This window comes from Oncorhynchus gorbuscha, linkage group LG02 (assembly GCF_021184085.1).
Source record: "Oncorhynchus gorbuscha isolate QuinsamMale2020 ecotype Even-year linkage group LG02, OgorEven_v1.0, whole genome shotgun sequence".
NCBI classification, from domain to species: Eukaryota; Metazoa; Chordata; class Actinopteri; order Salmoniformes; family Salmonidae; genus Oncorhynchus; species Oncorhynchus gorbuscha.
This window is the reverse complement of record NC_060174.1, coordinates 28,911,102-28,932,420: the sequence shown is the minus strand read 5'-3', so window position 1 is coordinate 28,932,420 and position 21,319 is coordinate 28,911,102. Positions and strand designations below refer to the sequence as shown.

Sequence of the window (21,319 nt, the reverse complement as noted above, 5' to 3'; positions counted from 1 at the left end):
AACGGTTATATTTATCAGTCATGGGGGGAATAAGAAGCTGTTTCTGAAATTCCTCTCCATTAAAATGTAATAGAGCAACAGAGTAATAGCAATATACTGTATAATAACACCTCTTTCTGATGATGTTGCTTTCAAAATACCAATTCTATGACTCAGTAAGATGTTGTAGTCCTAATAACCGTTCACTGAATCTCTGTCATTTCAGAATACAATCAACAGGATTGGAACAGTGTAAGAAACTCAGGTAGGACAAAGAACGATATGTAACTTTTTGGGCGACCCGACCAAATTCACATAGAAATATGAGTTATAGATCTGTCATTCTCAATTCGAGCTTTCGGTGGCGCGAATGCATAGTGCAAAAAGCCACAACATTTACTACTAGAGTTCTGCGCGGTTAAGATAAAATCGTGCATCAAATTATCTTGAGTACCTGTGGCGGTCCTGCGGGTGGGTGGTTGGGTGGATACAACTGTTCTGTGGGGGAGGGGGGTGGGTGGGTGGAGTAGTGGTCCTGTGGGGGGTGGTTGGGTGGATACAACTGTTCTGTGGGGGAGGGGTGGGTGGGAGTAGTGGTCCTGTGGGGGGTGGTTGGGTGGATACAACTGTTCTGTGGGGGAGGGGTGGGTGGGAGTAGTGGTCCTGTGGGGGGGGGGTTGGGTGGATACAACTGTTCTGTGGGGGAGGGGTGGGTGGGAGTAGTGGTCCTGTGGGGGGGGTGGTTGGGTGGATACAACTGTTCTGTGGGGGAGGGGTGGGTGGGAGTAGTGGTCCTGTGGGGGGGCTATTCTACTTTACACTTTTTCTCTTGTAGTTGTTCTGCATCTTATTGAATGTGTGAGTGGGCGGGGCTCGGGCTGAGGGAAATTGGGATGAGGGAGGGGATGGGTGAGGGTAAAGGTCTAGCATCCTGCTCTTTTATTTTTTATTTAAGTTCCTCTGTCAATATAAATAAAATAAAAATGTTTTCACAAAAATTGTACCTATCATTCTCATTGAAAGATCAAGTCTAAGAAGCGGTATATCTGTTCTATGTGCTCTATTTCAATGCTTCCCGTGTTTCAGATTTGTTTTTGTGCCTTTTACTTTGGGTTTTGTACACCAACTTCAAACAGCTGAAAGTACAATATTTTGGGTTATGGAAAATATGTTTCAGAGGTTTAGATGGTACAATGATTCTCTACACTATACTTGCTTGTTTTGTCACATAAACTGAAATTAGACAAACTATTAGAGTTTTAGCAACCAGGAACCATAGAGCATCTTTAACTGAATTTATGTCCCATTCACTTAACCCTGAAATATAATCCCAAACATGTTTTTGTTTTAGTCTAACTCACAGTGATATCCATCCCACTGACATGAATAAGCTGTGTAGAAGACTGGTACAGTGTCCCAGCCTACTTGAGCTAGAGTGAGTTCTACTGTTGCCTCTATCTCTGTCAGTGTTCTCTCTGTCTTTCAGGGTTTACTACAGTATCTGGGGCTGTGTTCTCTTCTCTCTTTATTTATTTCTTACCAGGTTATACGTTTTCCTCCTTCCCAATTCTCTGAAAATATTCTGCCTGTTGTCTGTTGTAGTTCTTTTCACAGCAGTCTTCAAACATAATATTGTGATATTATCAGTTTCTCCCATGGATCCCTGAAAGACGACGCTATTGAAAATCTATTGAAGATCCTGCCTAAGATGAAATCTCTGCAGCTGCTTAAGTAAGAACACTTCACCCTGCTCAGTAATGATAATCTCAGGGTCACAACACCGGTAAAGTTAGAAAGTGAATGATATTAATTTCTCATCATTCTCCTTCGCCTCCCCCCCGCCTCCCACAGTATGAGCCATGTCCAGATGTCTACGGATGGAGCATTGTTATTGGTCAGATCTCTGATAGACTGCCATCGTGTCAGAGCTGCAGAACTCCGGTATGTATGGCTCAGGATGCTCAGGATGCTCAGGATGCTCAGGATGCTCAGGATGCTCAGGATGCTCAGGATGCTCAGGATGCTCAGGATGCTCAGGATGCTCAGGATGCTCAGGATGCTCAGGATGCTCAGGATGCTCAGGATGCTCAGGATGCTCAGGATGCTCAGGATGCTCAGGATGCTCAGGATGCTCAGGATGCTCAGGATGCTCAGGATGCTCAGGATGCTCAGGATGCTCAGGATGCTCAGGATGCTCAGGTCACCGCTCATTCATGTGGTTCATAAATTTGGTTTTATATAATATATATATATATATTAACTGTGTTTACATTAATACCTTAAATATTGATGTGCTTTTAAGGCCACAAGGAGAAGCCTTCATCAAGTTTGTCAACATGAATGCAGAACAAGCAACTTGCAGGTGAATGTGTTTTATCTGCTCATGCTGTTCCCACATAGAAATGCCATATTACATTACATTACAGAAATGAGGTTGTAGGTTAACTGACAGTTAAAAAAAAATTGGTCACATCTTATATTGAGTTCTTTCAAAACTCATGTATGTATGTATGTATGTATGTATGTATGTATGTATGTATGTATGTATGTATGTATGTATGTATGTATGTATGTATGTATGTATGTATGTATGTATGTATGTATGTATGTATGTATGTATGTATGTATGTATGTATGTATGTATGTATGTATGTATGTATGTATGTATGTATGTATGTATGTATGTATGTATGTATGTATGTATGTATGTATGTATGCCTGCCTGCCTGCCTGCCTGCCTGCCTGCCTGCCTGCCTGCCTGCCTGCCTGCCTGCCTGCCTGCCTGCCTGCCTGCCTGCCTGCCTGCCTGCCTGCCTGCCTGCCTGCCTGCCTGCCTGCCTGCCTGCCTGCCTGCCTGCCTGCCTGCCTGCCTTCTCTGCAGACTCTGAGTACACACTGAGCAGTGGGGATGTGGAGATACTCTCTGGGAGCAGTGTCCTCATCTGTCTGTCCTGGAGTGAGTGCCTGCGTCCTCTCTCCTCAAACACATCCCTGTACCTGGGTCACACTGCCCACATTTTAGCAAAAAGAACAGTGTTTATAAATGATGTACTCACAACTACTGCACTGTATTCACAGAAATACTTTACACTACTAGTGTATATGTCTTCCTCAATGATCGAACTGTGTTTTCCCTAGCTGAAAATTAGGGTTACAGTATCTTGGCAGTTTTTCAACACATTTTCTACCAACTTTTCTCGTTATGGATATTAACCCATTCTATTAAACGGTGAAGTTTATCCAGTAACTTTCTGAGAGACGAGGGAGTGAAGAGATTTGTGGATTCTCTGCCAAGGCTGCGGATTGCTAGCTCAGTGAAGTAAGACTCATTACAATGGCCTATCTTCCCTCAGTCCGTACAGTGAACTCCATTACGGCTAGCGCTGTCTTGTTTCACCAAGATAAACGTCCGTCAATTTACCTCCTCTGGTTAGCCCCTAAACAAACCTTATACAATACTGTTTTATCAGTGGAAGCAGATGCATCTGTTCTATCTTTGTGGGGGTTAGTTGTGCTTTCTTGTACAGCTGTGTTCTGTTTTTATCTGCAGTCTTGATGATAACAGACTCACTCAGATGGGGGCTCTCTACATTCTGAACACAATGACGACCTGTGGAAAAAGTGGTTGAAGTGGATGTAAGGTAAAAATCTGTTGAACAATGCCATATTGGCAAAGTTAACATTTACTTGTCTAGAACCCCAATATAGCAGTGTTCCCAAATAGGAGGTCCGCGGGCCAAATTCGGCCCACAGGTGATTTTATTTGTCTGAAGTTTTTTGAGCACATATTATTTTAAAATAGTTTTTGCTGTAGTACATAAAAGATTGTAAAATAACCAGGAAATCAGCTCAAGGTGATTTTAATTTAGGAAATCTGTTCCAAATTATTCCGACACATAAATAGAAAGGCATATGTGATTGTATCCCAATGTAATCAAAGTTTGAAATTGTTCTGTTTTTGTCAAATACTATATCTGTTTGGGATGCTGGTACTAAGACTGCACTCAACGAGCTGTATAAGCAAACAGGAAAACGCTCATCCAGAGGGGGCGCTCCTAGTGGCCGGGAGACTTTAATCCGTTTTACCTCATTTCAACCAGCATGTTAAATGTGCAACCAGAGGGAAAAAACTCCAGACCACCGTTACTCCACACACAGAGACACGCACAAAGCTCTCCCTCGCCTTCCATTTGGCAAATCTGACCATAACTCTATCCTCCTGATTCCTGCTTACAAGAAAAAAACTAAAGCAGGAAGCACCAGTGACTCACTCAATAAGGAAGTGGTCAGATGAAGCAGGTGCTAAGCTACAGGACTCTTTTGCTAGAACAGACTGGAATATGTTCTGTGATTCTTCCGATGGCATTAAGGAGTACACCACATCAGTCACTGGCTTCATCAATAAGTGCATCGATGATGTCATCCTCACAGTGACCGTACATTCATACCTCATCCAGAAGCCATGGATTACAGGCAACATCCGCACTGAGCTAAAGGGTAGAGCTGCCGCTTTCAAGAAGCGGGACTTTAACCCGGAGGCTTATAAGAAATCCCGCTATCCCCTCAGACAAACCATCAAACAGACAAAGCGTCAATACAGGAATAAGATTGAATTGTACTACACCGGCTCCGACGCTCGACAGATGTGGCAGGGCTTGCAAACTATTATGGACTACAAAGGGAAGCAAAGCCGTGAGCTGCCCAGTGACACGAGCCTACCTGGATAAAAGGAACACCGACGTGAGAATACTATTCATCGACTACAGCTCAGAGATCAACACCATAGTGCCCTCAAACTCACCACTATGCTAAGGACCCTGGGACTAAACACCTCCCTCTGCAACTGAATCGTGGACTGCCTGACTGGCCACCCCCAGGGGGTAAGGGTAGGTAACAACACATCTGCCACTCTGATCCTCAACACGGGGGCCCCTCAGGGGTGCATGCTCAGTCCCCTCCTGTAGTCCCTGTTCACCCATGACTGCATGGCCAAGCACGACTCCAACACCATCATTAAGTTTGCAGACGACACAACAGTAGTAGGCCTGATCACCGACAACGATGAGACAGCCTATAGGGAGGAGGTCAGAGACCTGATAATGTGGTGCCAGGATAACAACCTCTCCCTCAATGTGATCAAGACAAAGGTGATGATTGTGGACTACGGGGCTGTAGTGGATCAGGTTGAGAGCTTCAAGTTCCTTGGTGTCCACATCACCAGCAAACTATTGTGGTCCAAACACACCACGACAGTTGTGAAGAGGATACAACAACTCCTATTCCCCCTCAGGAGACTTAAATGATTTGGCATGGGTCCTCAGATCCTCAAAAAGTTCTACAGCTGCATCATCGAGAGCATCCTGACTGGTTGCATCACCGCCTGGTATGGCAACTGCTCGGCCTTCGACCGCAAGACACTACAGAGGGTAGTGTGAACAGCCCAGTACATCACTGGGGCCAAGCTTCCTGCCATCCAGGACCTCTATACCAGGCGGTGAGGAAGGCCCAACAAATTGTTAGAGACACCAGTCACCCTAGTCATAGACTGCAGTACTGGAGCGCCAAGTATAGGTCAAAACGGACGTAAGAGGTCCACAAGACTCCTGAACCGCTAATCAAATGGCTACCCGGACTATTCGTATTGTCCGCCCCCCCACCCCCATTTTTACACTGCAGCTACTCTGTTTATTATCCATGCATAGTCACTTTACCTCTACCTACATGTACATATTACCTACATTACCTCGACTAACCGGTGCCCCCGCACATTGACTCTGTACCGGTACCCCTGTATATAGCCTCCACATTGACTCTGTACCAGTACCCCCTGTATATAGCCTCCACGTTGACTCTGTACCGGTACCTCTGTATATAACCTCCACATTGACTCTGTACCGGTACCCCCTGTATATAACCTCCACATTGACTCTGTACCGGTACCCCCTGTATAGAGCCTCCACATTGACTCTGTACCGGTACCCCCTGTATAGAGCCTCCACATTGACTCTGTACCGGTACCCCCTGTATAGAGCCTCCACATTGACTCTGTACCGGTACCCCCTGTATATAACCTCCACATTGACTCTGTACCGGTACCCCCTGTATATAACCTCCACATTGACTCTGTACCGGTACCCCCTGTATAGAGCCTCCACATTGACTCTGTACCGGTACCCCCTGTATAGAGCCTCCACATTGACTCTGAACCGGTACCCCCTGTATAGAGCCTCCACATTGACTCTGTACCGGTACCCCTGTATATAACCTCCACATTGACTCTGAACCGGTACCCCCTGTCCATTGACTCTGAGCCCCTCCTCCACATTGACTCTGTACCGGTACCCCTGTATATAACCTCCACATTGACTCTGTACTGTATATAACCTCCACATTGACTCTGTACCCCCCTGTATATAACCTCCACATTGACTCTGTACCGGTACCCCTGTATATAACCTCCACATTGACTCTGTACCGGTACCCCTGTATATAACCTCCACATTGACTCTGTACCGGTACCCCCTGTATATAACCTCCACATTGACTCTGTACCGGTACCCCTGTATATAACCTCCACATTGACTCTGTACCGGTACCCCCTGTATAAACCTCCACATTGACTCTGTACCGGTACCCCCTGTATATAACCTCCACATTGACTCTGTACCGGTACCCCTGTATATAACCTCCACATTGACTCTGTACCGGTATATAACCTCCACATTGACTCTGTATACCCCTGTATATAACCTCCACATTGACTCTGTACCGGTACCCCCTGTATATAACCTCCACATTGACTCTGTACCGGTACCCCTGTATATAACCTCCACATTGACTCTGAACCGGTACCCCCTGTATAGAGCCTCCACATTGACTCTGTACCGGTACCCCCTGTATAGAGCCTCCACATTGACTCTGTACCGGTACCCCCTGTATAGAGCCTCCACATTGACTCTGTACCGGTACCCCCTGTATAGAGCCTCCACATTGACTCTGTACCGGTACCCCCTGTATAGAGCCTCCACATTGACTCTGTACCGGTACCCCCTGTATAGAGCCTCGCTACCGTTATTTTATTGTTGCTCCTTATTTGTTATTTGATTTGTTTAATTTTCACTTCAGTTTATTTGAGTAAATACTTTTTTTTCTTAAAACTGCAATGTTTGTTAAGGGCTTAAATAAGCATTTCACTGTAAGGTGAAATCTGAACATCTGTTGCGTTCGGCGCATGTGACAAATACAATCTGACTTGATTTTGATTCTTGCCATCAAGTATTTATTACTATGTTCCGGCTCCCCGACCATCCGCTCAAGGAAAAATCGTCCAACAGCTGAATGTAACTGGGGACCCCTGCCATATAGTTTGTGCTGTAAATCTGTGTATTGTTTTGTCTGTCTGTAGTTTGGGAACTGAGAAGAGGTCGCTCATCCGCTTTGAACTGGACAGTGGCTGTGGCAAAACTCTGAGATAAGACAACGAAAAGGCTACTTTCTGCTCATCAATTGAAGTAACAACACAAATACCACAATGTGAACTCATTTAGCTAGGCAAACAGGAAGCATTGTTTATTTTGTTCTCGGAAAAAGAACGTATCGAAACTGGAAGGATTGCCAGTATAAATGATATCAGACCTCTCCCATAACTCATAGACATGACATCTATCTCCCCACAGCTTCAGTCTCTCACCTTCTTTTTCTGCTTCATGTTCCCTGGATCCTTCAGTCTGAGAGAGTGTCATTTTGGGGCTGACCATCTGCAGAAACTAGCAGAGATTCTGAAGAGCTGTGCTGCTCAGTTGGTCAAACTGAGGTGAGAATGGGACTGGGAAAACTGCCTGACCTTTGAGATAATGAACCTGAAACTCATCAAATTTGAAAAAGTTAAAATAACACCACTGAATTTGAAAGAATCACAGAAGTACAGCATGATTGGCAGTAGAAGGATGATAATACACTGAACAAAGATATAAATGCAACATGCAACAATTTCAACTATTTTATTGAGTTACAGTTTATAAGGAAATCAGTCAATTGAAATCAATGAATTTAGGCCATAATCTATGGATTTGACATGTCTGGGCAGGGGTGTAGCCATGGGTGGGCCTGGGAGGGTATAGGCCCACCAACTGGGGAGCTAGGCCCAGTCAATCAGAATGACTGTTTTCATACAAAAGGGCTATATTACAGACATAAATATTCCTCAGCCCCCTCTCCCCTCAGACGATCCCGCCGGTGAAGAAGCCGGATGTGGAGGTCCTGGGCCGGTGTGGTTACACCTGGTCTGCGGTTGTGAGACCAAATTCTCTAAAACTAAGTTGGAAGCAGCTTCTGGTAGAGAAATGGACATTCAATTCTCTGGTAGGCATTCCTGTAGTCAGCATGCCCATTGCATGCTCCCTCAAAACTTCAGACATATGTGGCATTGTGTTGTGTGACAAAACTGCACATTTTAGAATGGCTTTTTATTGTCCCCAGCACAAGGTGCACCTGTGTAGTGAGCATGCTGTTTAATCTGCTTCTTGATATGCCACATCTGTTAGGTGGATGGATTATCTTGGCAAAGGAGAAATGCTCACTAACAGGGATGTAAAAAAAATGTGCAAAGAATATGAGAGAAATAAGCTTTTTCTGTGTATGGAACATTTCTGGTATCTTTTATTTCAGCTCATGAAACATGGGACCAACACTTTATAGTATTTTTTCCTCTATGATTCTGGGGAACACTGTTTTCTCTTGTGTATGTAGGTTATCCTGTAACACCATGCAGAGAGAAGGCCTTTTGGCTCTACAGAACAGCCTGACTGCCCTGTCCTCATTACACACCCTGGAGTGAGCCCGCACGCACGCACACACACACACACACACACACACACACACACACACACACACACACACACACACACACACACACACACACACACACACACACACACACACACACACACACACACACACACACACACACACACACACACACACACACACACACACACACACACACACACACACACACACACACACACACACACACACACACACACACACACACACACACACACACACACACACACACACACACACACACACACATATATACACACATATATACACACATACACTGGTGATTAACTCTGCAAGTTATTGGAAGTGAAATTACTGACTTTTTCCCTTCAGTATAAGAAACAACGGACTGAATGTTCAGGTGATTGAAGACTTGGTGAAGCAGCTGAGGTGTGGTCATGTCCAACACTATATCAGGTGAGGAGGATATGGGAATAGCATTTGTGTGTGGGATCTCTTGTGTGAGTGTGTATGATTCAGGTTAACAGACTGTGTGTATTTCCCATCAGTATTGAGGAGACGTGGATCACAGCAGAAGCAGCTGTTAACCTGGTCTCCTGCTGCTTGAACCTGAACCACAACATACACACCATCAGGTGAGAATTCATGTTGGCATTGGGGTAATATTTAATGTATAGTAAAATAGAACATGATATTCATAATGTATGTGTGAACTTATTTTGCAGGGTAAACCACACCACTGTACACATTACTTTGGAAAAACGCACAAATCACACTCCTACCAGGTAAAGCTAAAATACATTTTCGTTGTCTATTTGCAAAATATTTTTAGATGTGAAGATAAAGATAACAGCTCTTTCTGTTTTAACTGAGCTGGCTTCATTTGTGTTTCAGTGATGATTCTGCAGACATGGCTAGCTCTCTGTCTACCGTGACCATCAGGTGAAAGCAGAGTCCTCTATTATTCCTACATCAACAGGAATGTGTGTAAGATGGCTCACAATTGGTTACTGCATATTCTCCCTGTTGTATGTTCCTGCCTCTTGTGTTTCAGCCTAGTAGACTGTGCAGTACAAGGGCACCACCTAGTGTCTCTGCAGACTGTGCTCCAGAGATGCCCTCTTTGCTGCAGGACCTAGATTAAGTATCTGCGAGAAGGGACCTGGGAATACTTTGGAAGTAGTTAAAGTGTTTGTAATGTCTAATTTAGTTGTATTAAGTTATACCTATTTCTTATTTTCCTCTAATTTGCCACACAACAGCATCGGTAGAGTGGGAGCAGAGTTGCTCTGCTCTGTCCTACCATCCTTAGTTAGTCTGAGGAAACTCTGGTGAGGCTTATGTTGTTGTGAATTTGGGGGTTGGAAGAGCTTTACATGGGTTTTGTAGGCCAAAGATTAATATCCTAGGATGCACATGAAAAATATAAACATGTTTATATTTTTCTGTAGTCTTGAGTCAAAAGAAATATCTGAAGATGTGGTATTGCTCCTTGCCGAGGGGTTGTTGCAGGCTAAAAGCCTTGAGAGCTTCAAGTAAGTGATTGTCAATTCTCTATTCTTACTTATGTTTAATTTCTGGCACTAACTCTGACCGTTCACCACTCCCTCCACCTTAGTTCTTCTGGTCATGTGATCAGTGACAGAGGAGCTGTAGTTCTGACCAGAACACTCCAGAACCTACCAAATATCAGAACAATCAAGTAATAACTGACACGCTTTGTTTCTCTACATATCACCCCTACCTGTATTCCCCCACCTGGCCAGTGACACAACAATACTTCTGCGGATCCCTCTGTCCCCCAGTCTGTCCCTGTGCTCTGGTTGGACAGCTGAAGGAGCATTGGACCTGGTCAAAGGGCTTGGACAGTGTCTCTCTCTGGAGGGGATCAGGTAAAAAACGTTCGCTTTTGAGATTCCCTCACCAACTCTGACCTCCCACTGCAGCACAGCATGACCACCATGACTGACAGCTATTCCTATGATATACTGTGTGTCCTGGGGTAAGGGTATGAGCTAAATACCTGTATCCTGTCCACAGCCTTGACTCTGCACAGCTGGATCAAGAGAGCACAGTCTCCTTGGCACAGGGACTATGACCTTCTTGACGAGGCTAAAGTGAGTAGAGCTTCCTGATAGAGAACGTAGTGGGCTTTGCCATGCCTGAGACAAATGTGGTGTAGAGTTATCTTTGCCAATGATTTGTGATCTGTCCGTAGTCTGAATAAGTTTGTAACCATGGTGACTGGATCCCCAGGGGAGGGGACCACACTGGTCCTACTGGCCTCTCTGGAGGGGCTCAGAGCAATGGAGGAGATTGAGTGTCAAATGATCCAATGTTAGAACCTGTCAAAGTACCAGGTAATATTCAAATGGGCTTCATGGGTACAACTTTGGTGTGTTTAGGATTAAGGCAGACATTTTAAACTTGTCATCATGAAAGAGGTACAGTGTATTCGGAAAGTATTCAGACCCCTTGACTTTTTTCACATTTTGTTACGTTACAGCCTTATTCTAATATGAATTCATTTTTGCCCCCCTCATCAATCTACACAAAATACCCCATAATGACAAAGCAATATCACATTTACATAAGTATTCAGACCCTTTACTCAGTATTTTGTTGACGCACCTTTGGAAGCTATTACAGCCTAGAGTCTTCTTGGGTATGACGCTACAAGCTTGGAACACCTGTATTTGGAGTGTTTCTCCCATTCTACTCTGCAGATCCTCTCAAACTCTGTCAGATTTGATAGGGAGCGTCGCTGCACAACTATTCTTCTACATTTTCACACACTATGCATAGATTTTTATGTTGTGTTATTGACTTGACGTTTGTTTATGTGTAACTCTGTGTTGTTGTTTTTGTCGCACTGCCTTGCTTTATCTTGGCCAGGTCGCAGTTGTAAATGAAAACTTGTTCTCAACTGGCTGACCTGGTTGGTGAAATAAAAAAAATACAATTTTTAAATGTTCAGGTCTCTCCAGAGATGTTCGATCCGGTTCAAGTCCAAGCTCTGTCTGGGCCACTCAAGGACATTCAGAGACTTGTCCTGAAGCCACTCCTGCATTGTCTTGGCTGTGTGCTTAGGGTCATTGTCCTGTTGGAAGGTGAACCTTCGCCCCAGTCTGAGGTCCTGAGCGCTCTGGAGCAGGTTTTCATCAAGGATCTCTCTGTACTTTGCTCCATTCATCTTTCCCTCGATCCTGACTAGTCCCCACAGCTTGATGCTGCCACCACCATGCTTCACCATAGGGATGGTGCCAGGTTTCTCCAGACGTGACCCTTGTCATTCAGGCCAGAGAATCTTGTTTCTTATGGTGAGAGTCATTTAGGTGCCTTTTGGCGTACTCAAAGCGGGCTGTCATGTGCCTTTTACTGAGGAGTGGCTTCCATCTGGCCACTCTACCATAAAGGCCTGCTTGGTGGAGTGCTGCAGAGATGATTGTCCTTCTGGAAGGTTCTCCCATCTCCACAGAGGAACTCTGGAGCTCTGTCAGAGTGACCATCGGGTTCTTGGTCACCTCCCTGAGCAAGGCTCCACCGATTGCTCAGTTTGGCCGGGCGACCAGCTCGGTTCCAAACTTTTTTCATTTGAGAATGATGGAGGCCACTGTGTTCTTGGGGACCTTCAATGCTGCACAAATGTTTTGGTATACTTCCCCAGATCTGTGCCTCTCCTGTCTCAGAGCTCTACGGACAATTCTTTTGAACTCATGGTTTTTGCTCTGACATGCACTGTCAACTGTGGGACCGTATACAGACAAGTGTGGGCCTTTCTAAATCATGTCCAATCAATTGAATTCACCACAGATGGACTCTAATCAAGTTGTAGAAACATCTCAAGGATGATCAATGTAAACAGGATGCACCTGAGCTCAAGTTCAAGTCGCATAGAAAAGAGTCTGAATACTTGTGTAAATAAGGTATTTCTGTTCTTTATTTGTATTAAATTTGCTAAAATGTATAAAAAAAAACTATTTTTGATTTGTCAGTATTGTGTGTGGATTGATGAGGAAAAAAATGATTTAATCCAATTTAGAATAAGGCTGTAAAGTAACATATGTTACAATAAGTCAAGGGGTCTGAATACTTTCCGAAAGCACTGTATAGAGAGGGTTCAAAGTTCGGATTGGTTTGTAAAGACACCTTTATTATATACCTTTATTATATTGGCCTCACAAAGTTCAGCTTATTCTACTTCCTGAACTGGTTCAGAGGAAACATACTGATGAAACATACTGATATCATGAGCTATGATATGAAGTGAACCTGTTTCTCTCTCAATCATTAGAAGAGGAGAGTGTTGACCCAGATTTCTGTGTAAAACACAGACTGGGGCATCATTTAACTTCTTTATCTTTGTGTGTCAGCCTGTCAGATAACTATATTGGTGACCAAGCAGGAGAGAGGCTGATCCAGAACCTGGGTAAGACTGAGATGTCTTATTTGAGATAATATTTGAAGAGGTAGGGTTTCAGACATTTTCGGAAGATGGGCAGGGATTCTCCTGTAGGGGTGGAACGGCCAAGAGACCAGAGGTGGCTTGGAAAAGTAGCTGGAAAATGTTTAGTTGAATTCTGTCAATCATATTAATGTACTTATGCTGACTATCAATCAGCAATTGGGGTACTATCTTTGTTGTGTACAATGCCAGTAATAGTCATTTCCTCTCCCTGTTTGACCAGACTGTGGAGGAATAGTATCTCTGCCAGTGATGCCCAGAGACTGAGACAGAGGGAGAAGAGGCTCAACTTCTTCTCCACGTTGCCTATGATCTACTCATTCAGCAGAACAGTCAACTTGCACTTTTATTTTTATAATATGTTATGCACTTAGAGACCACATTTCCTTAAAATGATAGCAGGTCATCAAATCAAACAATAAAATGATCCTTGTAGGGGGGGCAGTGAACCTTTATTCCAAACCTGGGAACTGGTCTCTATCGCTCTTTCTTCCTCTTCCTGGAAAGGTCTGTGTGTTGTCTCTATCCACTCTCATATTTATTTCTGCATTGATTTTGAGTCTGGGATTCATTGATTGCTTAAGGTTTGCAGAATGATTTATTTTTCACATCTGACTAAAAGGGTCGGTGAGACCAAGTCAATTTGTTCTCTTGAACTGCTGGATTCTAATTCTGTCATTGCTCATGTTTCAAATCAAAGTTTATTTGTCACATGCGCCGAATAAAACAGGTGTAAACCTTACAGTGAAATGCTGACTTACAGGTTCTAACCAATGGTGCATTTTATCTACTAATTTATTCCTTAAACTTGTTGTGTTTTGTTTCATGTGGCATATTTCTTGTTTACTTGTTTTTGTAATGTCCATTTTGATGTTTTATTATGACATGCACTGGTCTAATAAAGTGGGAGACAAGTCTTCTTCATATTCTATGCTTTGTAAACAGTGATTTTCTTTATCTGAACTTACCTCTAGATGGCAATACAATTTCACAATATAAGGTTCTATTCTGAATCAAGAAAAAATAACCTCCAGTCAACTCCATTTGAAATGTTTACACAATTAATATTTGTTTTTGTCTTCTTTATTTGACAAAATAACCAATACTCACTGATGTAAATGATGAGCTGTTTGACTATATTGTACCTTGTAAATTGAGACTGACAGAGTGTTTTGGCAAATGAGACAGCAGTGCACCATATTCAATCAAACACTGGGGTATATTCTCCCACCACCCCAACAAAAAGTTGAGTGACCTTCAACTATGTCATGTGATGTAATATACTGTACTTCTGTGTCAAACATATTGGCACTGAGATGTACAGAATTGGTCCCTATTTGAGTGATACCTGATAACACAAAAAGCCTATATGTTAAGAAAATATGTAGCTTAGTCTATGTATTACCAAACCAGAGCATTTATATTTTCATTTTGCTGAAGGCAATTATCCCAGAATAGAGCGCGTGTGATTCGGGCGGAGTTCAGAGCAATGCGCGACTACTAGTATCGCTCCTCTACACCACTCGGCTAGAGACTGTCACAGCGCAGAATGACTTGCCCCCGTGGCGAACTACAACAATTTGTTTTCCCCTGATGATATTTTTTGACATCATGAAAATAACTTCAATTTGTGCATAGGGAGAAAAGTGTTTGAGCTATCAAGAAATAAGGAATCTTCAGAGAAGAGAAGTGGCTAGAGTAGTACTTAAATCACGTTTACTAAGGTAAGTGAATATTGGGGCTCTTGGGCAGTGTATTTTTGTCATGTGCTATTAACGGTATGCATATTATGTCTGGAAGTATGTACATTAAGTAAATCAATGACTCTGAAATGAACATGCAAGGTGTTCAAAGGTGTGCTGCAAATTCAAATATTACCAGTGAATTTGGGATATTGATATATTGTAATTCTCAATGTACTACTTCTGAAACTGTAAACTGATGAAAATATTTAGGCTTGCACTCAGGATATGTCAGAGGTTATTGTGAACATAATGTTTGTGTCACATACAGATCTACAGAAAACCCTCACAAAGTTCACGCTGTCAAGCACAAGAGTAAACAGAGACAGTTGTCACTAGCTCTAAAGCAGAAATGTCACAGTCTTCTCAGAGACCCATGTCTTTACTTCTCTGGTTCTCTCCTGTCTGTCTATTAAAATGGGGACGTAGCTTATCTCTGTTGGTCTCTTGCTCTCTGCATTGCTCCATCTCTCTCTGGATTTTTTGGTTGTTAAAATATATTCTGAAATCTATACAATTTCTATTGTACGCCACCATCAAAGGTGGAGAAACTCTGTTCCCTTCTCACCCACCCTCATAAGTATTCTCCAGTGACATTTGCGCTCTCACAGTAGAGCAGATGATGCAGTCAGCCCGGTCCTTAAGCACTGAGATTAGTGAAGATGGGAATTCAATTTACATCATGGGTTGAAAATGGTCTTGATAGATAATAATCTTGATAAATAGCAATCTATGCATATTTCTCACAGTTTATGTGTTGATTTAGCCTGGACCATTTGCACATGTAGCATTATTACTGCCACAAGAGCCAATTGAATATTTTTACCATCTGAATGAATGGTCTGACAAAAGGTTGCCCAAAAGGGCATCTGGGGGGGGACAACCAGCCCTGTATTTACTTGTGGGGAGGCCACTTCCTCTGCCACACAGACAGGAAGACAACATGACACTGAGGGTGGTGACCTGGGTCTGTAACTCACAGATCGCCAGTCTTTAAGGTTGCCTACTGTATTCAACTCAGTTTTCGGTAAAGTATCAAAGTTCCTATTTGAACTTCAATACACAAACAGTATGTGGCATTGTCTTTTGACATTCCAATCACTGACAGTTCTAAGCTTCCTTAAAATTGCAGTGTCTGCCTCTCCTCTGTAGCCACTTACTTATATCCCATAGCGATGTTTCCCCTATATTTACCCCCTACATGTTTCCCCAGCATCCATTTAAAAGCGAGACGCGCTTTGGCTCAATAACTGGAAGTCTATGGGAACTGCTAGCATGTCATTGTATTAATGCTAGTAGCAATGCAGCCCCCCCCCCTCCAAACCTGTTACCGTTACCACCAATACTGAAAAAATTCCTAGGGAAAACACTGCATAGTACTGCCCCATTCCCCTATTCCCCACAAATATGCTTATTGTACCCTGGGAAAATTCCTAGGGAAAACACTGCAAAGTATTGCCCCATTCCCCTATTCCCCACAAATATGCGTATTGTACCCTGGGAAAGAAAATGCTCAATTTCTGCCACTTGTCAGCATACACCAGGGCAGACAGGTAATTAGAGTGTTAGAGTAAATTACCATGTATGTTGTGTTTACTGTGCTATTAAGGTGAGTGAGGCACAGTTTCCAGTTTGAGCGATAAGTGGTTGTTGGTGTGTGTGTGTGTGTGTTTGGATTGTCGATCTCTCTGTTTGTATAAGGATAAGGATGATTATGCTGTTGATTTGGTAACAATACAAGTTTTCCATGACATCATCAGCCATCAGAAGTGAACAAATAGAATGTGGCTATTATGCTAAAAATGGCCCTTATGGTCAGGTTATATATGGCCAAAGCTTTGCCTTAGGTGTGAAGAGTGTTTCAGTCACTCCAGTGACTGTAATGTTGGATGGACTGAACCTGAGAGGCTGTTTAGGGATATGGGGTGAGTTATCCCCCTTTTTACTTTAGGTATGTGAGCAATGCTATGCTGATGTCTTCAGTATAATATTTTTACGGATACCAAAATAACATTTAACCGTTTACATTATACAAGCGAATGAGAATATGAACTTTACTTTTGCGCACTTGCTTGCGCATACATACATCCATGAAGATTGATTATGATTTGGTTGGCAGTGTGTGATGTTTGTGTGACGGAACACGTCCGTATGCTCCCTTTGTACACTTTTTCCATTTGCTTTGGTTGAAGCTAATTATTGGTAACGGAAGACCTTCATATGGTAAGAGCTTCATAGAGAGCCTCATCTATAGTGCTTATATAAAAAAGTCCATTAACCATATCAGAAAATGACAATGTAGGTAAATAATCATTTTGGTTTTAGTTGTATTTACAGTGGTTTTAGTATAACCTTATATTGAATTACTTAAGTTAATAAATGATGCTATAACATATGCAGTTGCATATCTGTGATCTCTAGGGAATATAACCAATTTCCTGGTTCCACTAGCAGTGGAAGGAGGGTCTTCCACAATGGCACATCAGTATCTTAGCAACAAGAGCTCTCACCATACTCATCATGTCCTTACAAATTACATTACCTGTGCATGAATGTTTGACAGAGTACAGATCTCATTAGTTATTCTCTCATATGACACATGATGGACCAATGTACTAGATAAATTATTCTGTGTGTGGCCCTGACCTTTGTTTTTCTTGCAGCTGAATTGATTTAGGCAACTCTCTGGATACTGCACATGGATAAAATTACATTTTTATGTTCTATTGAATATGGAATATGAGGTCTCTGTAGGTCTCAAATGTTCTGTCATTAACCACCCTGCATTAAGGATCCCCATGTTTTTGTCAGTCTCTCTACCTTATTTTGAATCGATGAGTCTACAGAACGCTCAGTGCTACAGTAATGTCATTCATAGTGCTGTTTCTCTTTGCTGTGTATGTTCCCAGGCTGTGGGAGGGCTGACAATCCTGCCGACATGGCCTACACGCTAGGCACGGGGCCCGACTCTGGGCCCACCGTGAGTCCCCAGCACTGCATCACCAGGGTGGAGCTGTCTGTGTGCTGCGGCAACCTGCTGGACAGAGATGTGACCTCCAAGTCAGACCCCTTCTGTGTGCTATTCAATGAGGTGGACAGCAGCTGGGTTGAGGTGATGAGGGGAGGGGTGGACATGGGTGGAAAAGGGTGGATGAATAATGATTCATGGCGAGAGGAGGGAAATGGTTGCTGGAAAAGTAGAAGGAATGGGTGACTGACTGGAGGGTAGTATAGAGGTTAAAAAAATGAAGAATTTGTGGTTATGATGAAAGTTGGAACAAGGATGATACTGAGAGATGCTAAAAGAGAGAGTTAAAAATGAAAAGCAAACTACTTGAGAGGGTGAAATAAACATTACGAAGAAATTTCCTCTCACTGTTGAATGCTCTCAATGTTTTATCACTTACTAGTCAAGTTTGCAAAAACACTGAGTGTTCTGTATAAACCAGGGAAATTGTGGATTTTTTAAAAACCTTTATTTAACTAGGCATGTCAGTTAAGAACAAATTCTAGGAACACTGCCTTGTTCAGGGGCAGAATGACAGATTTGTACCTTGCCAGCTTGCATCCTTTCAGTTACTAGCCCAATGCTCTAACCACTAGGCTACCCTGCCATCCACCTTTCTGCACCTATCAATATACTATGGAGAAACATTAATCCACAGCTGTCTGAAGCCGTGTTGCCTAACACAGTTACAAAGTCATATTGGCTATATTGTAAAAATGCATGAAAAAAGAAGCTTTAAGGTTAGAGTTAGCAGTGTGGTTAGGGTTAGGTTTAAAATCGCATTATAAGAAGAGAAATTGTAGAACTAGGCAGGGCTCATGACTGTGTGTGTGTGTGTGTGTGTGTGTGTGTGTGTGTGTGTGTGTGTGTGTGTGTGTGTGTGTGTGTGTGTGTGTGTGTGTGTGTGTGTGTGTGTGTGTGTGTGTGTGTGTGTGTGTGTGTGTGTGTGTGTGTGCGTGCGCGCGCTCTGGGTACCCTCTCAGTGCCAGGGAAAAACATGCCTGCCTGCCTGGGTAGTGTTCTGTTGAGGCAGGCTGAGTGTGTTCCTGCAGGCCTGAGCTGTCGGTCAACAGGGCAGGCTCCAACATGAAACCAGCATAGCGGTTGCTGCAGTAACCATGGAAACGTGGATGGAAACAAAGGAATCATGATGTTCTTAATGTGTGGAAAGAGAAATGTGGAATGGAACTAACAGGCAAACAGGGAAGGGACATGGAATATACACAGTGGGTTTTGAAAACGGGTAGCCTATGTATAAAAAGTACGTGTGTGCTATTCCGGGGGTGTAAAATAGTCATCCTCACAATGGTTTCTCTTTGGATCATGATGAAAGCTACAGCATATGAAACACAAAACAATACACACACAGCCAGAAAACATACGGCAGAGCAGGCATTGAGAAGTGAAGGGTTTTTCTCCCTGTCCGTCTAGGCGTGAGAGAGGGGTTCACTCTGGGTGGAGTGGCCATCTGTTCTGTGGGGGTAAAGAGGGATGTGTGATAACACAGAAAGGGGAGGGGGTAACAATCAGAAGGTGGTTGGAGAGACACAGAGACTCAGGGTTCCAGTCAAACAGACAAAGCAGAGAAGAAACATATACAGTCTGCCCCGCTCTAGGCTCAGCGATGGGAGAACAAGAGGGGGTGATGAGTATGTGTACATCTTCTATCAGTCTGAGTCAGACATACACTGTGTTAGTCACCACCACCTGGTTTTATCTTTCACATGAACAAGACCTTATCAACCTTCAACACCCCCACATGTCCACCCTCCACCTCCGCTGTGTGTGCGCGGTGGTTGTGTGTGAGTACAGTACTTGTTTGAGAAAAACATAGTGTATTCCTGTGTATTATTTTCAGATTGGTCGAACAGAGACTGCAGTGAATAACCTGAATCCAGTGTTTGGGGTGAAGTTTAAGGTGGACTACCATTTTGAGGAGGTCCAGAAGCTCAAGTTTGCCCTGTTTGATGAGGACAAGTGCAGCAGCCAGCTGTATGAGCATGACTTCCTGGGAGAGTACATCTGTACACTGGGGGTGGTATGCTACATGTCACACTGTTCTTGGAGTCTGTCTGTGACCCCTTTCTGCATCTGTTTATCACTTGCTAATGTTTATCTGCAGTTGGGCATTTCACTCCTCACTCACTTCTCTCTCTGCTCTGTGACCTTTAGATTGTGTCCAATAAGAAACTTCACCGACCACTAACCTTGGCCAATAGCAAGCCAGCTGGGAAGGGAACCATCACAGTGAGAACATCATGCTTATATACCTCATTCCCACAAAGAAATCCAAGAACTATAAACATGTCCACACACACACACACACACACACACACACACACACACACACACACACACACACACACACACACACACACACACACACACACACACACACACACACACACACACACACACACACACACACACACACACACACACACACACACACACACACACACACACACACACACACACACACACACACACACACACACACACACACACACACACACACACACACACACAGTAACAGTTTGTCTTGTATGCAGATAAGTGCGCTGGAACTGTCAGACAATAGAATAATCACATTGACATTGTGTGGGAGAAAGCTTGACAAGAAGGTAAGAGTTACTGCTACTATATTACCATCTCTGTTAAAAGGTTCTTACTTAATATATGGAACAACAATAATATTTTGTCCATTTATATTTTACATTTGAGTCATTTAGCAGATGCTCTTATCCAGAGCTACTTTGATTAGTGCATTCATCTTAAAGTTGCAAAGTCAGAGATAGTAAAGAGGAAAAAAAAGTCAAGTGCAAGAGTTAGTTCACACAATTGTATTTGTATTTTTATAGTGGTATGCTGGCAGCTATGTGGGCCATTGTCAAAACAGATTGTTTTGTTTTGTAGGATTTCTTTGGAAAATCAGACCCCTACCTAGAGTTCCATAAGCAAGGAGATGATGGGAAATGGATGTTAGTCCACAGGACAGAGGTGAGTTGGTCGGGGGTGGCTGTTTAAACTATTTAAATGTCAATACTGCAGAACTGAGTGTGTTAAATCACCAAACAAGGTGTCTTACCACCTGCTGTCAACAGTAACTGGATAGGCTTGGATTTGCTTCTGAGTTCTGTATTCCAAGTAACATGGAAGAAGTGTTCTCACTGTACCTGTTTTTGTGCTGCAGGTGATAAAGAACACTCTGGACCCGGTGTGGAAGCCCTTCACAGTACCACTCATCTCCCTCTGTAACGGGGACGTGGACAGGAGCATCAAGGTGAGTAAGGTTTATCAACATGTACATTCATCTGAGGG

General features: G+C 43.3%; 1 protein-coding gene and 3 long non-coding RNA genes across 20 annotated transcripts in view; all 4 read left to right on the top strand.

Moving 5' to 3' along the window:
• LOC124000391 overlaps positions 1-2,054 on the top strand; it is a 28,924-nt gene extending 26,870 nt beyond the window's left edge. For all 6 annotated transcript variants that reach the window (XR_006832611.1, XR_006832613.1, XR_006832610.1 and 3 more), the window contains 4 exons: positions 206-244; positions 1,331-1,414; positions 1,627-1,710; positions 1,831-2,054. This is a non-coding gene — a long non-coding RNA (uncharacterized LOC124000391). The remainder of the gene's footprint in view (positions 1-205; positions 245-1,330; positions 1,415-1,626; positions 1,711-1,830) is intronic.
• A 71-nt stretch (positions 2,055-2,125) lies between these two features.
• Positions 2,126-8,739, top strand: LOC124000373. 6 transcript variants are annotated; one of them, XR_006832594.1, is made up of 7 exons: positions 2,126-2,341; positions 2,861-2,935; positions 3,215-3,620; positions 7,385-7,490; positions 7,706-7,792; positions 8,203-8,340; positions 8,728-8,739. It is a non-coding gene; the product is annotated as an uncharacterized LOC124000373 (long non-coding RNA). The 6 variants fall into 6 exon arrangements; XR_006832590.1 differs by having other exon boundaries at positions 2,861-3,620; XR_006832593.1 differs by lacking the exon at positions 2,126-2,341 and having other exon boundaries at positions 2,746-2,935.
• Positions 8,740-9,377: 638 nt separating this feature from the next.
• Positions 9,378-14,180, top strand: LOC124000355. 7 transcript variants are annotated; one of them, XR_006832584.1, is made up of 9 exons: positions 9,378-9,419; positions 9,510-9,569; positions 9,679-9,963; positions 10,236-10,319; positions 10,403-10,676; positions 10,825-10,901; positions 11,041-11,144; positions 13,158-13,213; positions 13,473-14,180. It is a non-coding gene; the product is annotated as an uncharacterized LOC124000355 (long non-coding RNA). The 7 variants fall into 7 exon arrangements; XR_006832585.1 differs by having other exon boundaries at positions 9,679-9,771; positions 10,236-10,676; XR_006832581.1 differs by having other exon boundaries at positions 10,236-10,676.
• A 544-nt stretch (positions 14,181-14,724) lies between these two features.
• The window catches only part of LOC124000317 (copine-2-like), a 38,282-nt gene continuing 31,687 nt past the window's right edge, over positions 14,725-21,319 (top strand). Inside the window, exons 1-7 of the mRNA XM_046306595.1 lie at positions 14,725-14,973; positions 17,901-18,103; positions 19,857-20,036; positions 20,171-20,245; positions 20,551-20,622; positions 20,915-20,998; positions 21,192-21,281. Of these exons, the coding sequence (XP_046162551.1) occupies positions 17,930-18,103; positions 19,857-20,036; positions 20,171-20,245; positions 20,551-20,622; positions 20,915-20,998; positions 21,192-21,281 (675 nt within the window). The 5' untranslated portion in view covers positions 14,725-14,973; positions 17,901-17,929. The remainder of the gene's footprint in view (positions 14,974-17,900; positions 18,104-19,856; positions 20,037-20,170; positions 20,246-20,550; positions 20,623-20,914; positions 20,999-21,191; positions 21,282-21,319) is intronic.